This window comes from Callorhinchus milii, unplaced genomic scaffold, assembly GCF_018977255.1.
Source record: "Callorhinchus milii isolate IMCB2004 unplaced genomic scaffold, IMCB_Cmil_1.0 Scaffold5, whole genome shotgun sequence".
In the NCBI taxonomy this organism is placed as follows: Eukaryota; Metazoa; Chordata; class Chondrichthyes; order Chimaeriformes; family Callorhinchidae; genus Callorhinchus; species Callorhinchus milii.
Genome location: NW_024704746.1, coordinates 41802547 through 41823247, shown reverse-complemented (window position 1 = coordinate 41823247; position 20701 = coordinate 41802547). Strand labels below are relative to the sequence as shown.

The 20701-nt window shown below is 38.8% G+C and overlaps 1 protein-coding gene across 4 annotated transcripts in view; it reads right to left on the bottom strand.

Moving 5' to 3' along the window:
- Positions 1 to 20701, bottom strand: part of foxp2 (forkhead box P2) — a 344421-nt gene that overhangs the window by 47204 nt on the left and 276516 nt on the right. For all 4 annotated transcript variants that reach the window (XM_042335911.1, XM_042335910.1, XM_042335913.1 and 1 more), the window contains 2 exons: positions 4082 to 4219; positions 2963 to 3148 (listed from right to left, as the gene is read on the bottom strand). In XM_042335911.1, the coding sequence (XP_042191845.1) occupies positions 2963 to 3148; positions 4082 to 4219 (324 nt within the window). The remainder of the gene's footprint in view (positions 1 to 2962; positions 3149 to 4081; positions 4220 to 20701) is intronic.

The following is a 20701-nucleotide window of genomic DNA, read 5'->3' as shown; positions in this document are numbered from 1 at the left end:
GAAGAATCGCTGCTACCAGTGCCTTGTCTGCCCCCTAAGTCCTGCCAATGCTCCAAGCTGGTTGTTCTGCAGATTAACAGTGCCCTGAAGTACCGCAGTCCCATCTGGCTCAGTTACGAGGCTATCGAAACCAGGCTAGTTCTAACCAGTAACAGCTACACTGGCTATATTTATATTAAATTCATACCCTATCCTTATTCCGTCCATAACCACAAAGCCATCCATGTATTGTTCTGACTCTAAACATAAGTCCATCTGGTTATTCCACACTTCCTTATCTTACTTCTGCATACAAAGACCCTCTGTTTACACACCATCCTTTCACACAATTACAACCGACATGATCAAGGATACTAAAACGGTCTACAAGTCACACACACTCATTGCTCGTTAAACACGCTGACACATTTGACAACAGCAACGGTTCCACAGAGGTACTGTACATGTGTTTAGTAGTTTTCCATTATAACCGTAATGCATAGCAGTACAATTCATAATGGTCAACTTAACAAAGTTTCATCAATCTGCAATCTAACAATGTTAAAGTGATTACAAATTCACATTTCATGCTGGCAAAGCTAAGCAATGGTATAGTCCCATAATACATCATTCTTATGTCAAGAACTACTGGCCCATAATGCTTCAAACTGGATTACTGTCTGCCAAGCTTCCTGATGCTTGTCCAGATAGGACTGTCCTACCCAGTTATGGCTTCAGGTTGCAGCGTTAACAGGAGCTGAGTGAGAAGAATCGCTGCTACCAGTGCCTTGTCTGCCCCCTAAGTCCTGCCAATGCTCCAAGCTGGTTGTTCTGCAGATTAACAGTGCCCTGAAGTACCGCAGTCCCATCTGGCTCAGTTACTAGGCTATCGAAACCACCACAAAGGGGTGACCTGATTGTAACAAGCTGTTGCCAATCATAACACCTTGGAGCCAGCTCATCCCCAAGTAGACTCTGCTTACTTCCCACTTAAGGCAGACAATTCATACAAAATGGGTTATGACGAAATATCCAATTCACTGATTTTCTTTCTTCTTCCCACTTGCTAAAGTTTTCTTTCTTACGCACATGACCTTTACCTTTAGTAGGTCTGATATGTGCAGAGCTTTTTTTTTAAATAAAATTTTCCAGACTCCTCTCTGAAGGACCGAATCAAGGCACTGGTAACCATGCTTTCTCTCCTCCTTTTTAAATAGGATAAATTAGTTCACTTCTGAGTAGAAATGAACAGCGCTCATTGGAATAATAATTTCCAGGAGCGTAGGACACAGCAAAAATAAAAAAAAGTGATTTTACGCTTGGACGCAAGCTGTGTTCAACTGTGCTCAGCTTAATGTTTGGTTTATGTGTCTCTGCCCACCAAGGGGAAAATCTGGTACTTTAGATCTCTCCATACATTCTGAAGAAGCGCTGTCTTCTAAAAGAAAAACGTACAAATCTCTTATTTAGGAAGAGGAACACATGAGGCTGGTTTTGTAGGAATGGCACTGAGCACAGACGAGGCAAATCTTGCTTTTCAATAATTTCCCTGCGGTTTTGTCGCATGATTTGCAAACCAATAAGGAACGGTTTGCCAAATTTTTTTTGTATGAATGTCGTTACCCATTTAAAAATGTTGAGTGCGGCTATATTAATGAAGGTCTTTTAAACAATAAATGTGTGTGTGGGAAGGGAAGACTAGCCTATATATTTCTTTTTACAATATTAAGACAACTAATTTACATTACCAAAAAAAATCTTTCAAATACTAAGGTCACCTATAACATAAAATTTATCCATGCTCATTGTATAAAATCTTCACAGCAGTAGATCTTTCTAGGCAATGCTGCTTTTGCAGCTGAATAAGTTTAGTCCTTAGTGGCCCATGAATATGGTCTCAAGTGATCTATTAGTAAACTGGGATGTAGCCTTCATAGCATTGCCCTGTTAGCTTTCTTTTCTTCTCTTGTCGGAATACATTAAAACTGGGAATACATTCAAGGCAGAGAAGTGCCCTATTACAGGAAAAAGTCTAACTTCCAATTTTTTGAGGCATTACAAGACAAACTGGAGTTCTTGGGACTCAGGAGGATATGAGAAGGCAGTCACACTTCAGAGGAAGACAAGCTGCTGTGGAAGACCTTTTGCTTTAGTTTGGGGAAAAGCAAAACTTCTGATGCACTCACTGGAAAACAGACTGCATAATGGAGCAAGTCATGTGGATGGCCCAAAGCCTCAGGAGAAATAAGGGAGCAATTTCTATTCCATATTTGATGGCTGCATGAAATTCTGTTCACAAATCCAAACAGAAACAATGCCTCAGGAGGTCAAAGCTGTTTCCTGTGCGTTTGCATAATGCGTTTCTTGAAGACAACGTCCAAGATACCTGCTGATCAATTTAACTACTTCAACATGTTTTGTTTGTATTATGTTTATATTTGATGCAGTTTGCTGACAAGTGCTAGGTAGGCCAGGGAAACAGGCCTGTCAGGTTGATTTATGAGCGCATCAAACTGTAACTTTCTGCTCACCAGTCCAAACCTACAGTAGCAGTTCATTAATCAGGGACCTGTGACTTTGAAGTCTATACTCAACCTGGGTTTTTAACAGTAGGCTAAATTTGCATGCTCTCTGAGCTGTACCTCTGAGGAAAAACTGAGGCTCCATCACCAACTCAGAATCTCTGTGACTACAAGATAATCAGTACTTTGTCCATCACACAGCTTGCTCTTTGTACACTGTGATTCATTAGTGAACATTAAGAGACAGCAGCTTTGGATTAGAACTCTTGAGTCCCACACTACAAAGAAGAGGAGCACGAGAGTACTACTGTCACTGTTATTAGACTCAGCAAAATCCTAATAATGTACCTTTGACAACCAGAGCCTTGTTATGGAAAGATTCATCCTATTCTTGCCTCTCGCCTGCCCCCCTTTTCACCCCCCAAACTATTATGCAGGCAGCCTACTTAGCCAGCACGTACCTCTTTTGATTGTTTGCCTGTGTGTTGCTGCTGTTGCTGCTGCTGTTGTTGCTGTTGTTGTTGTTGTTGCTGCTGCTGTTGTTGTTGTTGTTGCTGCTGCTGCTGTTGTTGTTGTTGTTGCTGCTGCTGCAGAAGCTGAAGATGTAACTGTTCCTGCTGTTTTTTATAGAATTCCTGAAGCTGTTGCTGAAAAATAATAGATGCTACTATACTAAACCGTGAAAAAAATTAAGTGAGAGAGAGAATCTGGAGGGTAAAGAAAAGCAAATTCCAAGTGTCTTTGTGAGACAAAGACCATAGTTAAGTTCTTGGTAGAAAGTTAATTAATCTGTCAGTCTGTTCAGCTGGATGTCACAGGACTGCAATTTCAGGTGATATGACTTAACAGACCCTGAATATCGCGGTGCAGGAGGTTATTATATTTGAAAACTTCTATTAATGATTCCCCTCCCGCCTCTCTCCAGAAATCAGTTTTACAAAGATCCTCTCTGCTAATGTCATGACATGTAAGCTGCTTAATTAAATAACTTTTCAGGTCGATGAAAAGCTGAGAGGTTTAAAAAGTTCCAAACAATTTTAAAGATGACACCGGGATAAGAAAACGAGCGGTGGTAGTTTTACATCACAAAAGAATGCTAATTGTCACACTTAGCAATTGGCAGTGTGGATATATTAAGACTTTTAATGTTCCGCTTTCATTGTGCCTTTGCATTTAGTAACACGAATGTAATATGTACCGGGTTTTAAAAAAATTAAAAATGGCAAATAAAAATCAAATTATGCTAAGTCGCTTTAAACGGCCTTTTCTTTCCAGAATTAATATCTGGTAAATTCACATTGATATATCTATTAAAACGATACTTTCATTGCAAATGCTACACATTAATAATAATAATCCTTGCGTTTGATATAGCGCCTTATCACGTCTTCGAGACGTCTCAAAGCGCTTCACAGAATATACTGTAAAGTGAAGTGGCTATAATATTTTGTGGGCGAAACGCAACAGCCAATTGCGCACAGCAATAATAACAGAAAGGAAATTCAACTCGGGCTTGAAAAAAATGATCCCATCTGAGTGTGTGAGCGTGCAGAGCAGGTGTGCTGCTGGTGCTCTCATACCTGCTGTAACATGACTGCTTGCTGCTGCTGAAGGAGAGCCTGAAGCTGCTGTGGGGACAACACTTGCTGCTGGAGGATCTGCTGCATCTGCTGAGGGGTGATCACCTGGGGAGTCATCATGGCCACTGACACAGGCACCTGCTCCAGCAAGAGAGATTCAGAACATCAAGGCAACCCAACATTCTGCAGCATGCTGTGTGCGGTTTCACTTGTGCTCCTGCAAGACTTTTTTTTCAAAACGGTGCCCAGAAACAATGTCTGTCTGCCATGCTCTGCACAGGCATGCTGCTACAAGATTCTTTGTGGCAATTACTTTGTTTCCTTATGTGCTGTTCCACTCAATAAGCAAAACCCTGCACCAGGAGACTGAGGAATGCAATGAGCAGTTCTCTAAGATACACTGTTTGAAAGCATTGCTTGTACTAACCAGCTCATAATCTGAAAAGCTTGTCAACCTGCCAAGTTATTCAACCTTTCAAAAAAGCAATTACTTTCTTCTTTGAAAAGGCAAATACCTCCTAATATAAATAAAAAACTGAAGTGTAAACATTTTCTCTAACATTTTCTTACAGACTATTAAGAAAGTGATATGACAATTGCTGAAAATGGTCTATTACAGTCACAAGTGATCTGATGGGATATTACTTGTTAATAACTTTTCAATTTAGTGCTTTTTCTTTATTCAGTAAAACTTCAAATGCAGACTGTTGTTCTACTTATTGTTCGACTAGCAAAAAAAGCACATTTCAAATTGCCAGATCCCCTTGGAAGGAACAACCTAGGATTATTGCTGTACATTACAGTTTTAGTATTTCGTTCAGTTCTTTATTATGATGCTTACCAGAGAGGCTTTTCGTTAAAGTTTGCCTTTGTGAGCAGATGCGGAACAATACAGGGTGTGTAAAACTGACAAGTTGCAGCAAAGGGCACGCATCATAAGAAGCTGAGCTTTAAATAAATTAAACCTTTTTTTTCTCCTTTCTCGACAATCAGGATGCAGCCCACTGAAGAAAACACTAACTACCCACATACAATAATTAGTTGCTTCATGACATCTGAGCATTGTGTTGTGAAAATTGAAGCATCCATTAACAGAATTGTTCACATTGAAGCTAATGTCTAGTCAGATAGGGTACAGTGGGTTTTTATTGTGAACTATCAGCAAAACATTCATAATGAAATCCATTACAGAATGTGTGTATCCAAGATTGTGCAGTGTGTGGTAAAAATTGCTTCATTTTTGGCACATTTTTATTTTTCAGATAATTTTGTTGTGCAGATCAATTTTCTTCCCACCCCCCTCCATCTCTAAAAAAGGCCCAAATCTTGCTGTATTTCCAAATTCATGATGTTAACCAAGCACCATATAAGCCAGAAAACTGCTGGATATAAACACGACAGCTATGATTTGATATTATATCTCTTCAACTCAATCATCACAGGCAGTTGTAATACCCTATATCCTATGCCATGCTGCTTAACTTTGTGATTGTACTAAGCGCACCGGTGCTTCCCAGTAGGACTAAGTATATAAGACGATATGCAACTCCTGACGATGATTTTCTACCCTTAAAACCTGAATAAAACCGTATAAACAACAAGTAATGAAGTTGTAAACCATTGTAAAGTGTCAACAACCCAAAGGTACAAAAGCATTGTTACCCACTAGCAGGATCAATTAATGTACGTTGTTTAGATCACATGCAAAATGTTTTCTTTTTCCCGACGCAAATATACTGTTACAGACATCAAGAATTTATTTGCACTTAAAACGGAGTGCAGGGAAATCTCGATGTAAGCTGTGCCCAATGTCCCAGTGGCCGCATTATAAGTGAGGTGCATAAAAATTCTTCAGCTACGGAAGTGACATCAGCAGTACATCCTGGACTAGGATTAGTTGCAGAGGAGGTGACACTTGCGGTGACTTGATAAACCAGAATTTGGCCATTTTTTGAGCCCAGAAAGACGATTCATCAAAGCTGGAAACCAGGTGTCCTGACCATCTGGTTAGAGTGGATCACTGTAACCCGTGTAAAACGCGAGGCAATGCTATATGATGGGGTTCCCTTGTACATCTTGATCTTAGGACAGATAAAAACACACTGTTACACTATTGATTTTCACCTTGTTACTGGAGACCATGGGATAAATTCAATGAAAATAACGAAATGTGTGGAAGGCAGTTAAGGATGTAATCCAATTTTGAGGTTCAAATAATGCTTATAAGCTACTGTGTATAAGGTCATACGAACCCCTCGATTGGATTACAACCATGTTGATTCGTTATATTTCTTTGTACGCATGGGGAGGGTTGGGAGTGAGAGAAGAGAAGACTCACGAGCTATTAAAACAACAGCATATTTTTGTCACTTAAACATCCAGAAAATACAAGATGCAGAACTGTGTACCGACCCTTTCAAGTATTATCATCATCCCAAATGCATTTCACGTGCTAAATTAAGACAATAAGCCCTTTTCTTAATTCTACAAATGACTAAGTGACAGCTCCAGAAAAGCCTGCAAATGCATACTTTTTACAGCTTTTAGCTCTCCAGTTATGCATTTTATATCACATCCTCTTAAAAGCAGGTTTCTATGTGAGCCTTGCTACAAAAAAAAGGGGGACAAAAATACAAGCTCTTCACAAAATCTTGATAATATTTACACAACATATTTTGCGGTGCTACATGTTAAAAAGACCAAAATAGAACTTCTAAACCTCACTGGCTAATAAAGCTGCTCAGATTATTTTACACACATCTTCACTTTAGGCCTTGACATGCCCTTGTTTTTCTTTTTTCTCAAAGCTAAAGTTCTCCTCTTTGATTAGCTGAAACATTTGCATGGTCACTACACATTTTTCATTTTATAAGTCATTATGCATTAGCAGTCTTGATCGCCTAGCTTGACTAATCCTGATGAACTGAAATCACAGCTGAAGGTCAAACTACATCCCACTGCACATTCATATTCAAACAAATCTACAGCATTGTTCACAGAGTCCTGAAACTTGGTGAATTAAAGCCACCAAAATTTCCGATCTTAGCATTTTAAGCCGGAACCCTGGTTTAAAACTTCATCCTGTAAGGTAACGTGCACTCAGTGGGAAATTGCAACAGTAATCGTGTTTGTATTCTGGCTTCAAAAAGTGTTCAATTTTAAAATATTAATTTTGAAATGTACGATTGAAGCACACACCACCAGATACGATTTTACCATTAAAAAGATAAGTTGCTGCAGGCACATAAACAGTGGCCAAGATGCAGCGATCAGATATCATCTGCAAATACATTTTTAATTCTCGGTAGTCATTAAATTTTATTGACACAACTGACTGCATTAATAACTGTTAATTCACGTTTCTAATTCACTTTACTGGCTTTGCATCAGTTTCTAAGCACTCGGTGTTGTTCACGTGCGTTTGTGTGGAAAACGCATTTCTGGATTGGGTTGAAGGAAGGAATTAAGTATTCTAAATAATAACCATTTCATCAAAATATGAAGCTGTTCCAATATATATAAAAAAAACTGCCTCTCTGTGAAAACGAAATAAACATGGAATGTAAGCTTCTTTTGTTCTTTCACAGTCATTCTAAGCAGATTGATGGATGATAATCATCTTAATTTCATTTGCTCTTCAAAACAAAAGCTATAGAAGGCAACACAAGACACCAGCCCATTCATTTTAAGACCTGCATAATGCTAATTCCAGCATTTATCTGCATGGTTTTCTGCCTGATGTATCAGAGCTGGAGAGATGAAAGCAGATAAGTAATTGCTCTCCTGGTTCTTATTCTTCACTGACAACCCATAAATTTAATTTTACACACACATTCATTTACATTTTCAAGTATATGACATGATAATTGCCGGAATATAACACCTCCATTCCTGTAGATACAGCTTCTAGCTGACTGACAAGTGTGGTGAATAGAGAGGAATAGAGGTTGAATTGCAGTAAATTTTACTTCTAAAGATCAGGCTATGAAGGGCTAACAGTAATAAGCATTTTCGAATCATTCGTACTGAAAACATTCTCACATAAAAAGAACAGCATAGCATTAACTATTCCACTCTCAGTGCTTCTCCTTTATTTCTGTACAAATGTGAATTACTGTATTGAAATAATCAGGTCATTGATGCTAAATTTACTGTCAGATTTTAGGAAATTAAGATCTAACAACTGAAATACATTTGCCTTCAGTTTTATCTTATTTATATAATATCCTTATTCCCTATGCCTATGAACATGCTGAATATACTATTTTACAACCCAAAACATTGTTAGAACAAATCTTTTTTTTTGCAAATATCACTTTTTTTCTTTCCCATCTTTCCTATATTTTGGCTTTCTAACTCACGGTGTAAAAGACTACAAACTGACTTGCTATTCTGTGGTTCCAAAGACAAGTTCAAGAATGGAACAAAGCGCTCCAAATTGGATCCTGATGAGAAAACATCACCAACTTCTCAGAAGAATTTCAGATCATTAAGATGCTCTTGGTGCGGTTGGAGTCACTGATGAGGCTCTCTAACTGACAGAGGTCAACTTCAATGGAGGCAGGCAGGAAGAAAAGGGAAAACTGAGGTAGATTTACTGTGAACCTTGTACCAAGAGGCTCGGCAATTACTCTGTCTGAATACCGACGGCTAATAACAACGGATCAAAGATTGGATAGCTATCCTAGAAGCCTTCTAGTCTGCTGGCTTGTATGTTTTTTTTACACACATGCAGTTCTGTTTGTGAAAACAAAACGCCAGAGTGGCATCGCAGCGTAGTCGGAATCACCACAAACACAGCTTGTTTTAGGTTTTCAACCAAGAGTAGCGCACTGATGTGATTCAATGGCTCAAATGATCTTCACAATAAGAACAAGCTGCAATCACTGCATTGTTTCGGGAGGTTAAAACTGTTACACTTTTGACAGATTAGGGCGACCTGTTACTCCCCAAATGATAAAGAACAATTAAGGATGCTCTGATAACTGTAAGCCAATCTTCTCCACTTGCAAATATGAAGGTCAGTGTTGTGACACGTTTATAGCTCGTCTTCAAGTCTATCCCATCTCAAAAAGAATCCGATTGCAAGCACAATTCAAATTTGTTTGTGAGATTTACAACTAGCAATTTTAAAGCAGTAAATATTAAGTATGAATGAACGATTGCAAATAGAATTACATTTAGCACGAAAGCCTACGAAGCACCACATCAGTCTGTACAATAGTGCAGGTCCCACTAACATGTTCAGGGACTAGATAAAGTGGCACTTTGTTTAAATCCTGTGGACATCCATACCAGTTTATTTGCTGGTTGGGTTACCGCTAAAGGAGCATTGTACATGTCACAGCAAACTTTAATTTTAAACCAACAAAATGTTTAAAACCTAAAATAATTACAATAAGTAAAAAAAGTGCTTCCCCATAAAAGGATTCTTCCTCTGAAATCATCAATAACTTCAGTCGAGCATTCATTCCACTTGTAAATACGAGTCAAAATTCATTTGAGAATGACAGCTTTTTTATAAAGGATTTTTGTGATATATTCTGCAGGTTAACCCTGCGTGTATTTTTCTTTGTCATTTCCAGGCTTGGTCTAATTATCAGCTTCAATGCACAAGTATCGTTTCACACTGTTTAGGCTCCTTTTTTTTAAAACATTATATGTATAAGCTACCTGCAGACAGAAAATGAGCTCTGCCAGACATGCCTAAACCATCATGTATTACTGAAAGCCATGAGGACCGCATTTCAGCTAAATATGGCAGGTTCACCACATATCTATCTCACTGCCTTTCACTATCACTTTACAACAGCTAGTTTCACTCAAAGGTTTCTGATGCTACAGGTAATGTGAAGTCCATTAGGTCGCACTCTTCATAGTATGACACACAGTAAATTACAAGTGCTTCAAGCAGCTCAGTGAATTACAGTTCATCACTTTCAAAAGGGTTTCCACTACAAAGCTAGATATATCAGATTTGGCAGTTAGAATCCAATTAACACTCTGGTCAGAGTAATCAGATTGTGCATGTAGAGCTAGTATAATTCGTTTATTGCTCCCGTGCGTTTTACACAGGTAAATTTTTTTTGCTGCTGTTATTCATGCTGCTTTCAGGAAAAGCATTCAGTTGACTTCAGATTATACTTCAGCTTCTGTTGGACACCTCCAATGGAAACTCCCTGTTCTAATATTTTGTATTACTGCCAGGTATTGCCATCTGCAAAACAGTTTGTTTTCCAGAGATTTACTTCCACTTGACATCAGTGAGATGCTATTAGATGCAAAAAGAATTGCAAGCAATTTTAACATTGAGTATCCTATTTACAAGAACCAGCAACCTGATTATAGGGTTTTCCTAATACATCTCTCCTGATGCAGACTCCAACAATGTAACTGACATATTAAATGACATTTACTTGCTTACAGCAAGTACTTGTCAAACCAAACCACTTACTGCAGTACCATTTGCCATATTCAAAACAGAATTCAGTGGCATTTAGGTTTTGTTGGTACATATTTCTTCCATTAAAATAAGAAGATATGAAACAGCTGTTGACAATACAATCCTTTGGGACTCAAAGCACACTGTGATGAATTCGCCCCAAAACACATCAATGTATTTTTTGTTTAAACCAAGCCTAACAAACAAAAGGCAGTTTCTTTTTTTAAAAATCATTAGAAACTTGACAGTGTACTTTTTAATACCGCAACTTTTTTCTGCAAATATAACCTTTATGAATTGTAATAAATAATGAAGTGTGCAAATAACAATTACTATTTTAGAGTACCTGCTACTTCACAAGTGTTTATGAAGAAAATCCTTGACTGTCCAGTGCCTTGGGACATCTTCCTGATGTGAAGGGAGCTATATAAAATTTGTTTTTGAAGCAAAAGTCCGCCAGAGAACAGCATCTTCAAGTCAAAGTAACTAAATAAAAAATAATAATCATTGCATTCGGTACAGTGCTTTTCACGTCAGGAGAACAGCTCAAAGTGTCTCATAGGATTTTACTGTAAAGTATAGGAATCTGAGCTGAGTGCTCTGTATTCTCTAGTACAGGATTATGACATGTATTTGTTAAAGAAAAGCAGAAATGGGCAAGAAGCTAAAAGATGGTGCAAAATATGTATTGTATTCAGAAAAATATTGTATATGCTGGTTCCTTTTCGAGTCTGATCGTGATATAGGGGTGCATTTTGCATTATTTCTTAACAGATTTCTTAATTAACAAATAGCTGGAGCTAGAGCGGTCATTCCCACAAGTCAGCGTCACAGACCAACTGATTTTTCAATTAAGAAATCCACTTAAAAATACCAAGGCCTGAAATTGCACCTTGTGTTTACTTGTAAAACCATTTTGTCTAAAAATTTAATCCTGCACAGAATTATGGAAATTCTTCAATCCAGTCTTAAATGTGGTGCCAGTTTCTTTTCAAGGACTGCAGAAAAACAGCTTTCAAATTAAATATGACTAAGAATTTTCTACAATTGTCTTAAATTTTAAGACAAAAATGATCTTACATGGTAAGACTAGGTGGGAATTAAGGTTCCAGAGTTTCCAGAGAAAACAGAAATCCGACTGCCACATTTGAAGAATTTAGTTACTTCGTAGCATAATTCTCCACAAAACATGTTTAAATAAATCATGACACTTCATTTGGGAAGTGTATATTCATCACGTATTATTAACTTTTTTGGTATGTGTGTAACTAGTTTATGTTTGTGGAGCAAAAATAAGGAGCAAATCCACCAGAATGTACATTGAGTTTTTATTTGACTACTGTAATTGGAAAAAGCAAAATGGTTCAGCACTATTAGCTCTGAATCAAGAAACAATAATTAATGGAGGCTCTCTCGAGCAGTTATCTTTTTTCATAAATTGAATAATACTAAAACTATTTTTTTTAAAAAAGTCTCCTCCCTCCCCTCCCTCGCCTGAAAGCATGGACTTCTGTTAGCTCACAGTTTCCGGATACCAATATCCTCTGATACCACATAAAGACATCACATCGGAGACGAATTCTGTTTGCATGGAACATCCATATGCATACTTTCCAACAGGGGACACTGGACAGGAATCTAGAGCAGGAAAGCTCTCCTTCCCAACGTGAGTGTGCTGAGACCATCTGCGCTGGCTGTACCCCTGCCTGAGGTGAGATCAGCTGGCTTGAGATTGAACCCGAGACCTTTCAAGATTGAACATAATAATAACAATCCTTGCATTTGATATAGCACCTCATCACATCTTCGAGACAGCTCAAAGCACTTCACAGAATATACTGTAAAGTGAATATTTTGTGGGCGAAATGCAGTAGCCAATTGCGCACAGCAGTATTCCACAAACAGTCGTGGATTGAGTGGTCAAATTATGATTATTTTTATTTTGTTTTGAAGGGATTATTACCCCCGGAAAAGCGATCCGCCGACTGACTAACAAACTTGCCTAACGTTTCACCTTGCCCCAGAATCGAACCCAGGTCCTCTCGCTTGAGAGGTGAGTGCTCGAACCACTAAGGTACAGGACTCTACAAATTATCATCGGATTCCATATTTTCAACACAGCCATCAATAACATTCTTTAAAACAACAACTTGCATTTATATAGCGCCCTTCACACAGGGCAGAATCTCAGAGTGCTAAAAATAATATAAAGTAATTAGTAACAGATCCAAAAGGGAGCTTAGGAGGAATTTCTTTATGCAAAGAGTAGTGAGAATGTGGAACTCACTGCCAAACTTGAGGTTGAAGCAAAAAGCATCAATATGTTAAGAGGAAACTTGATGCATATATGATGCAGAAGGGAATAGGAGGGGTATCGGAGAGGGGAATGAGGCGGGTTGGGGCTTGTGTGGAGGATAAACACCGGCATGGACTAGTGGTGTCAAATGACTTGTTACCAGTCTATAATATTCTATGTAAGCTTCTGATTAACTTTCTTAAGCTAAATATTACACAGTATTTGCTTCAGTGACAAGGGGCAATTCTCTCTGAAATTAGTCAAACAAATAAAAGAAAAGTTACATTGGGGGACTGCAGCATTAATAAAGTGCATCCAACAGATAAGTCCATTGAAAAAACACTGTGCTTACTGAATTGTGTGGACTTCAGATGAATTAATAAAACAGACAATAAAGAGAACTATATCTTTAGCTATGAGTTTTAGAGCTGTATGGACTCTACTTATTGAGAATTCTCAGCAACTAGGAACAACTAGATAAACACCTAACTGATGGTAAAGTGCTTATTGGACTCTTGTGAGGAGAAGAGTATTTAAAGAACAATCCCAAAGGGATCAGGACATTGCTCTTCTACATCTAGTTCAGTAATGACCGAAGAAAATGCCCTTACGATGAGCGTTCGTTCCTTCTCAGGCTGTGAAGAACTGAAATATTATGAAATGAAACTCTGCCACGAGCAGCACTTTTTGTTGCACAAAAGGATCGAAGTTTTCACCCTTCCATGATTTTTTTGAAATATTAACATTTACAGTTTGAAGACCTTTAGTTTGTTACCTAAGTTTTTTCCCTGTGGGTTGGTCACGGGGAGAGTCTGCTCCCTGTAACTTAAGACCAGATTCCCATGCAAAAGGATCTGAGTTTCAGAAGCTACAGAATTAGGCTACTTAACAATGTGCCAAATGATAGGAAAGCAAAACCAAGTCAGTTCCACATAAAGGCACCTCCTGTTGACCACTGCTGAATAGTACTGGCAATATTCAGGGAAAAATCTTTGCCGTCAGAATAATGATAATAATCTTTACATATCATATAGCACCTTTCACATTACGAGAGCATCTCAAAGCTTTTCATAGTATTTGCTGTAAAGTGTATTTGCAAATGAATGTGGAGAACAATTTTGACAACAGCAAAATTCCACTCACAGCTGGGGGATTGTTGGCAAAGACAATGGGAAATACTTCCTTTTCATTTCAAATATTGCCATGGGATCTTTGAAGTCCAGCTGAAAAGATAGATGGGATCTTGGTTTAACATATCATCTGAAGGAATGGCACCTCCGACAATGCAGTGCTCCTTCAGTGTTGCACTGGAGTGCCACGTGAGTTCAAAGTCCCGATGTAGGCTTCTACCCATAAATGAGTTGGATTGAACATCAAGAGTGTGGCAGCATTGCCAGGTCCTCGAGACCAAGACAGGGACTCATATATGGCTTTAATTCATTTTTTAGTTTGCATGAAAAATCTCATCCAGTTGAAATGAGGGCACGTGAAGAAAAAATTAAGTGGGACCACTTCTTTAAAAATGCTATTAATGACATTGCATTGAAAACTGTTGTGTGCTTGGGGATATTATACTATATTGCATGCGATGACACTGGGTTTCACAGCAAGAAAGAGGGCTCCCAAGGGTTATGCACCTGTCACATTATGCAGATACCTAACAAAATACACACCATTGCACATAGAATAGTAAAACTGAAGATAGCATACAATGCTTGCCCCCTTACAGGCGTTTCAAATTTACATTTGTGCTTTGTGTGACTGAATTAAAGACCACATTTTATAATCTCGATAATTACAAAATATACTTCATTATGAAATGGATTTGTTAAAACACACGCACACATAACCTGAAAGACGAAGTGACAGGGAACCCAATGAGGTGACACAGTGAATCCAATCAAAGGATGGGTAATGCACTGTAAGTCACCTCTCATTAATGGCCGAAATAAATTTCAAAACATATTAATGAAGCTGAATATGTTCACCCTATTATGCACATTTTAGTGAGCCCGAAAATAAATGAACACTGCACATCTCAAAGGTCACAGGCAGTATACAACAGGCATGCGTACCATTCTGAATGGCCACTTACATAGAATTACAGACATCTACAGCACTGAAGGAGGCCCATTCAGCCCATCGAGTCTGCACCGGGCTCTCATAGCAAGCTGACCAATGCCCCGCCACTCAACCCCCATAACTCTTCAAGTGCCTTTTTTTCACATACCTATACGTTTCCCTCTTGAAACGCGCTCCACTTTTGCTTTTGAAAGTTCGAAGCTACATCTGGAAAATGCCCATGTCTTCTGATGAACCAAGAAAATTATGCTTTTTTTAAAAAAAACTGTACAATATCAGGACTGCAATTTTTTTTACAAAAAATTATCCGCAAACGTTCTTATTTCCAACCTTTTACCATTCTGCATTCTGGGGGAATTGCTTGGTTTAAGTGTACGCATAAGGAACCCATATATTGCAAAATGTGAGTCATATACACCACCTCATGGGAAGTGTGAACTGGTCAGGAACTACAGAAATTGCAATTAGCCAGCATGGAAAATTCAAATCAATTTTATAATTGTAACCAGAACACATCAAGTCAGATGAGAGGGGGGGAAAAAGCTTTTTTTTAATTAAATAATAATAATCCTTGCATTTGATAAATAAAGCACTTTATCATGTCCACGAGATGTTCCAAATCGCATCCCAGGATTTTACTGCAAAGTGTAGTGAGGTGATGTGCAGGCAAACAATACAGTCATATATAGTAAAATGTGATGATCACTGCAGGTAAATGTGCTGTTCAAGTTGAACAATGTCAGTGTTGGGAAGTGGTTGCAATATGTTTGGACTCTCAGGCAGGTATAGCACAGAGGCTTACTAAAGAGGAGAACTTCATTCTGTCCCAAACATGTAACTTCAGAAGCACACCTCTTAGTCTGGATTTTTCCATTTCCCACAAAGCTAACCACAGCTAATTCTTGGAACGTGGACTGCTGGCTAAGTTAAAATTAGTGCATGCTTATGGACCTGTTTTATGGACCCCCGCCCATTGGAGACTGAACTGAAATATACAAAAACGTACTTCACTTCAGACTTTTAACAACTGTGAGAGAGAGGAGGCTTTCATCCGATCGACCTGGCCTGGATTCAAACCCGTCGTCCCAGAGGTGAAATGGTGAAGCAGTAACAGAGTACACCGGCTCCGTACATTCCCCCACCAAAAATAAACTCCCTAACTTTACACACCATAACATATTGCATGATTAAAAGTGGCGCCATTCATGATTTCTTCGTTTCTACATGGTCTTGGTGGGAAACTTTCCAAGCGGAGATGTAAAGTATTCCAGAAAAGTCACACATTATTTGGTTTTCATTTTATTTCATCCTAAGCTGGACAAACACACAGGTGTTTATTTAGGGACTCCAGAATGTTAACCGCTAAATTTTCAGCTGGGATCTTCATCTGGTTTTCCCATCTTAAAACAGGAGCAGCGTTAAGGGCACCTCAGTGTCTTTAGACTGTTCCTTCTGCTCAATGTTTGTTTTAGGAAAGAAAAATCTCCTTGTAAACAGTTGGGTTCATGTAGTTAGTGAGGTTGGACTTGAACCATGTCAAATTACAGCTATGGGGGCTCTCATTTCAGATTTCTTTCCTTTTTTAAAAAAAACCATGAATCAAGACATGCCCAATAATAGTCTAGTGGGTAAAGGCAATTTTTGTTGCAGAATTAAGCACCAGTCACCTTTAAAATACACAGTCACTGTGCTCTGCAGTGAATACTGTGAAGTGCTTTGAGGCATCCTCCTGACGTGAATGGCCCACTATATCAAATGTAAGGACAATTTGTAGTATTAAGCATATAGATCAGAAGATTGTAAGTTCAATACCTGATCTTGAGTTACCTAATCTCAGCCAAAGCAGCATCTTTGGGGCGCTCATAATCCACTACACCACCACTTGGTTTCCATGGGGGTATAAATCAATCGTGCTTCCTGTTCTCGATCATTATTTAGTGGCAACCTCCTCCTCCTCCCACCACCCCTACTGTACAGCTCACATGGGCGGTGTCAGGTTCAGATTTGCCTATCATGTCCCCATAGTTCAATTCCTCCTGACGCTCACTGCTTAAGCTCACCAACAAACAGTAACCACATGGCGAGGTAACTGAAGGTGTCCGGTACCTTTGTCACAGGGAGAAGTCAATGGCTCAGAAGAAAATTGTCCAGAGAGAAAAAAAAATTGTTTCCCACTGGCACTTCACAGCCAGGTAAAATGTTCCTTCATTCAATTCAATTTCTGCTATTCATATTCATCAACTCGAAGCGTAAAGCTGCTTGAAAAGTGGCCAGTTGTACATTTAAATATTTAGATGCAGACCGCACTGCTCAGGCAGGAAAATAGCTGGAGTGGAGACTCCGTCTGGTCTGTTTCCAATTGCTGATCCTCGAATTGGCCTCATTAGTCCCTTGTTTTTAAAGAAGATGATTGTAATAAACACAACGCGCCTTGCGACAGTTCACTACACTCTCAGGGTATGAAGCAGACTCAAGCGTCACAGAAGTATAAATATTTATACGGAGAGAATAGGTGGGGGGGGGGCAGCGACAATATAATGCGACACATACAATACAGTTGCATTGCAATGCAATACAATACCTGGTTTATTCCGTGAGGTATCGCCTGGTGGGTAAACTGAGGTGGGTGACAAACAAACTGAAAATCGTCCTCATTCATGGAACCTCATTCACCTTAGCTCCCCATTATGTGATATGTTGTTTATGCGATGTGTGAGGTGCGTTTTTTTTAATGTAATGCTAATGAGGATTATTACAAGCATTCGGGGCACTTTAATACTTCCCATTATGTGAACTGCCACTCTCTGCAAGTGATTGACTGCCATCTTGAAAATCCCCAGTGCAGAGATTAAATGTAAAATTAACATGACCGCGTGGGCCCCCTGTGTTCCTCGTTTCACTGGTGAGGAGGCTAGTATGAATATTTAGCTGTTACTAGCCTGAACTCAAAAAAAAATGTGAATATATTTTCAATTTGTTATCAACTGCTTCCATGGAAAGAAATTCCACTGATACCACTTCAATTCTGTGAAGCAGGCCATTAGTGGAGTTCTACCATAAAGTGCCTGAATATGGCGCATTGAAGGTACGAGTGAGACAGAGAGGGAGAGAGAGAGAGAGAGAGACAGAAATGTAGTTCTGGTCACAATGTTTGCAATGCACACAGACATGGGTGTCATTGTAGAGGTCATTTGTCATGCAGAGTTATCAAAAAAAAATTCATATACAAAATGCAGTGTTCTTGTACTGAATGTTGGTCCCTAGGGTTTTTTTTTGTTTATTGAGATGAAGAATATTACTACTTTGATAACAGACACACGTCAGCTTATGTAGCACCCAATTGACACACATCGGAAAGCAAACTGTTGTCTCTCTTCAGGGGTTCACCCACATCGCAACAATGAGGTAATTGCTGTTATAAATCCAGGCATCCTATGGGACTTTATGAGTAAGATTCTAATTTGGTCCCAATTAGCTAAGAACTCTAAGCAGGTTTGTGCACCTAACTGAGAACGTGCTGAGACCACACAAACTCCTGTTACTTCCTAAACTAGATCCCTGCGCTGAGGCCGAGCACCACGTTTACTTTAGCTGGTTTGTCAGTAAAGTCATAAACCACATAACTTTTCAGACTGCATGCTTGAAATGTTAGGACCAAACTTTCGTCTAGCTCACTCGTGCTAGTGAATGTCAATGCATGAGCAAATATTGGTAATAAATCACTTTTGTATCTTTCAATCTAATTTAGTTTCAACTATCCCATTTGTCACCTGTTGTGAGCAAGATCATTAACTATTTTTGGTGAGCAATTTACAAATTGAAGCAGGACTGTCAAGATGCTGAAAGGCTACCTATTGCATCAATAAACTGCAGTGACATTCTCATTAAATCAGTGCTTTTGGAACAAGGACTTACAAAAACAATGCTTTCATTTCCAGAGAAACATGCACTTATCTGAATTAAGCTTAGATTCCATGAAAGTGCTGCAAACAGTTCAATGGCAGCTTTGGATTGGCTTTAGGACCAACCATTGAAGGCGTGGGAAAGAGTTCACTTCCACTTGAACGTGTATACAGCATCCTTTACGCAGGATAGCATAAAGTCTTGGCTAGTCTTCAGTTAACAACTGGTTCAAACTCAGTTTTTTATGTGATGTAATGATCATTATCAGATCACACCTTGAATTTTTCATCCCATGATTTGCACATGGCTCTAAGTAAAAGATACACCACATGGAGACCAAGACACAGCCAGATCACACAAAACAATCACCAGAGGACCTGCAACACTTAAAACAGATACTGGTTGCCTTTAAAAACTATGTCAGATCAATTCCACCGGAAAGCTTTGCATAAAATTGGTTATCACAGTAGTTTTCTTTTTAGAAGTCCTAAATTACTAATTTTTTTTCTGAGAAAACAAAATGGAATCAATGGTTTTAAATATTCCACACAGTTCAATTGCAAAAATGAACAATTCTTCACACTGCACTTCATAAATGGTGCTATATAAATCAAAGTTACTGTTTTTGTTGTTCTTCATGTTCTCCTACCAGCTGATGCATCTTTTTTCTTCATAAATAAAGACTGTGGATAAATGGCCATTGAAGCCGAAGCTTGAGATGTGCAAACTTCCACTCGTTTGTACATTTTGCTTCAATGTTCATCAACACAGCACTGACTTGTGAAAAGTCAGTGAAAAATGCTCCAAGACACTACCCTGCATGAAGGGTATTAAATGAAAAATGGATCATGTCCTCAAACTGTCAGAAATGTTTAGCTTATCTGACTTGTAGACCAAATTTTGATGTTGTTTTAAATGCTCCCGAAATATTTTTTTGAACAGCCGGGTGTCTGACATATGCAGAAACCCATCACCACTTTGGTTACTTAAGAATATCCAAACCAGACTTAGAGTCCATATGTGTATGGCACCTACACCTGGAAATTTCCCTTTGTCTGGAATGGAATGTGCACTCTTTTCCTTGAAGTACGCATCCTGTTTACCTAATCCCGGAGAGTATTAGGCACAGGTTGGTAAGAGCCAATGCTTGGAGGTCCGAGAGTATATGTTAGGGTATTGTTGGCGTCTAACCAGCTACATATGTATAACTTGCCACTGAGAGCACTGTCTGGCAAGCTTCCTGCTTTTTACCCAGCTCGGATCGCCCTACTCGTCAAGGTTTGGCATTGAATGTTTAACAGGATCAGAGTGGGAAGAATCCCTGCTGCCAGTATATTCAAAACCATAATTTCATAAGAAATTTAAGCAATTGAATAGGCAGGATAAATCTATTAATTGTGTAGTGAATTTATTTTACTATTATTATCGATACAAAATATCCTAACAATTAAATGCTTTAAGAAGTTTAGTACTTCACAATTTTACTTTTGTAATCTAATAACTAATTTGAAGAGGAGTTAATTCCCACAGGTACTGTCATCAGTAGAGAAAGGATTTTTCTGTATGCAGTTGGCAGGAGGGCAACTGGCATTATTTGCAATACTGGAGGAAAGTACTAGATCATTTTCTGCTGTCAAACTTTCCTTTTAACAAGTTTCTGTACCAAAGGAGAACCAAAACACTAAACCTTAGCCCTCAATTTTCTCCAGTCTTACCCGACCTACAGTGCAATGTGATACACTGTCCTTCTGACCTCCTCCTCCTTCTCTTCAACAAACAACAATAACTTGCCTTTACGAGGTGTCTTTCATGCAGGGTAGTATCTTGGAGCATTGGGAATTATCTTGCCTCTGTTTGCCATCTCCTCAGGTAAGATGGAGGGATCGGGAGCTTGCCA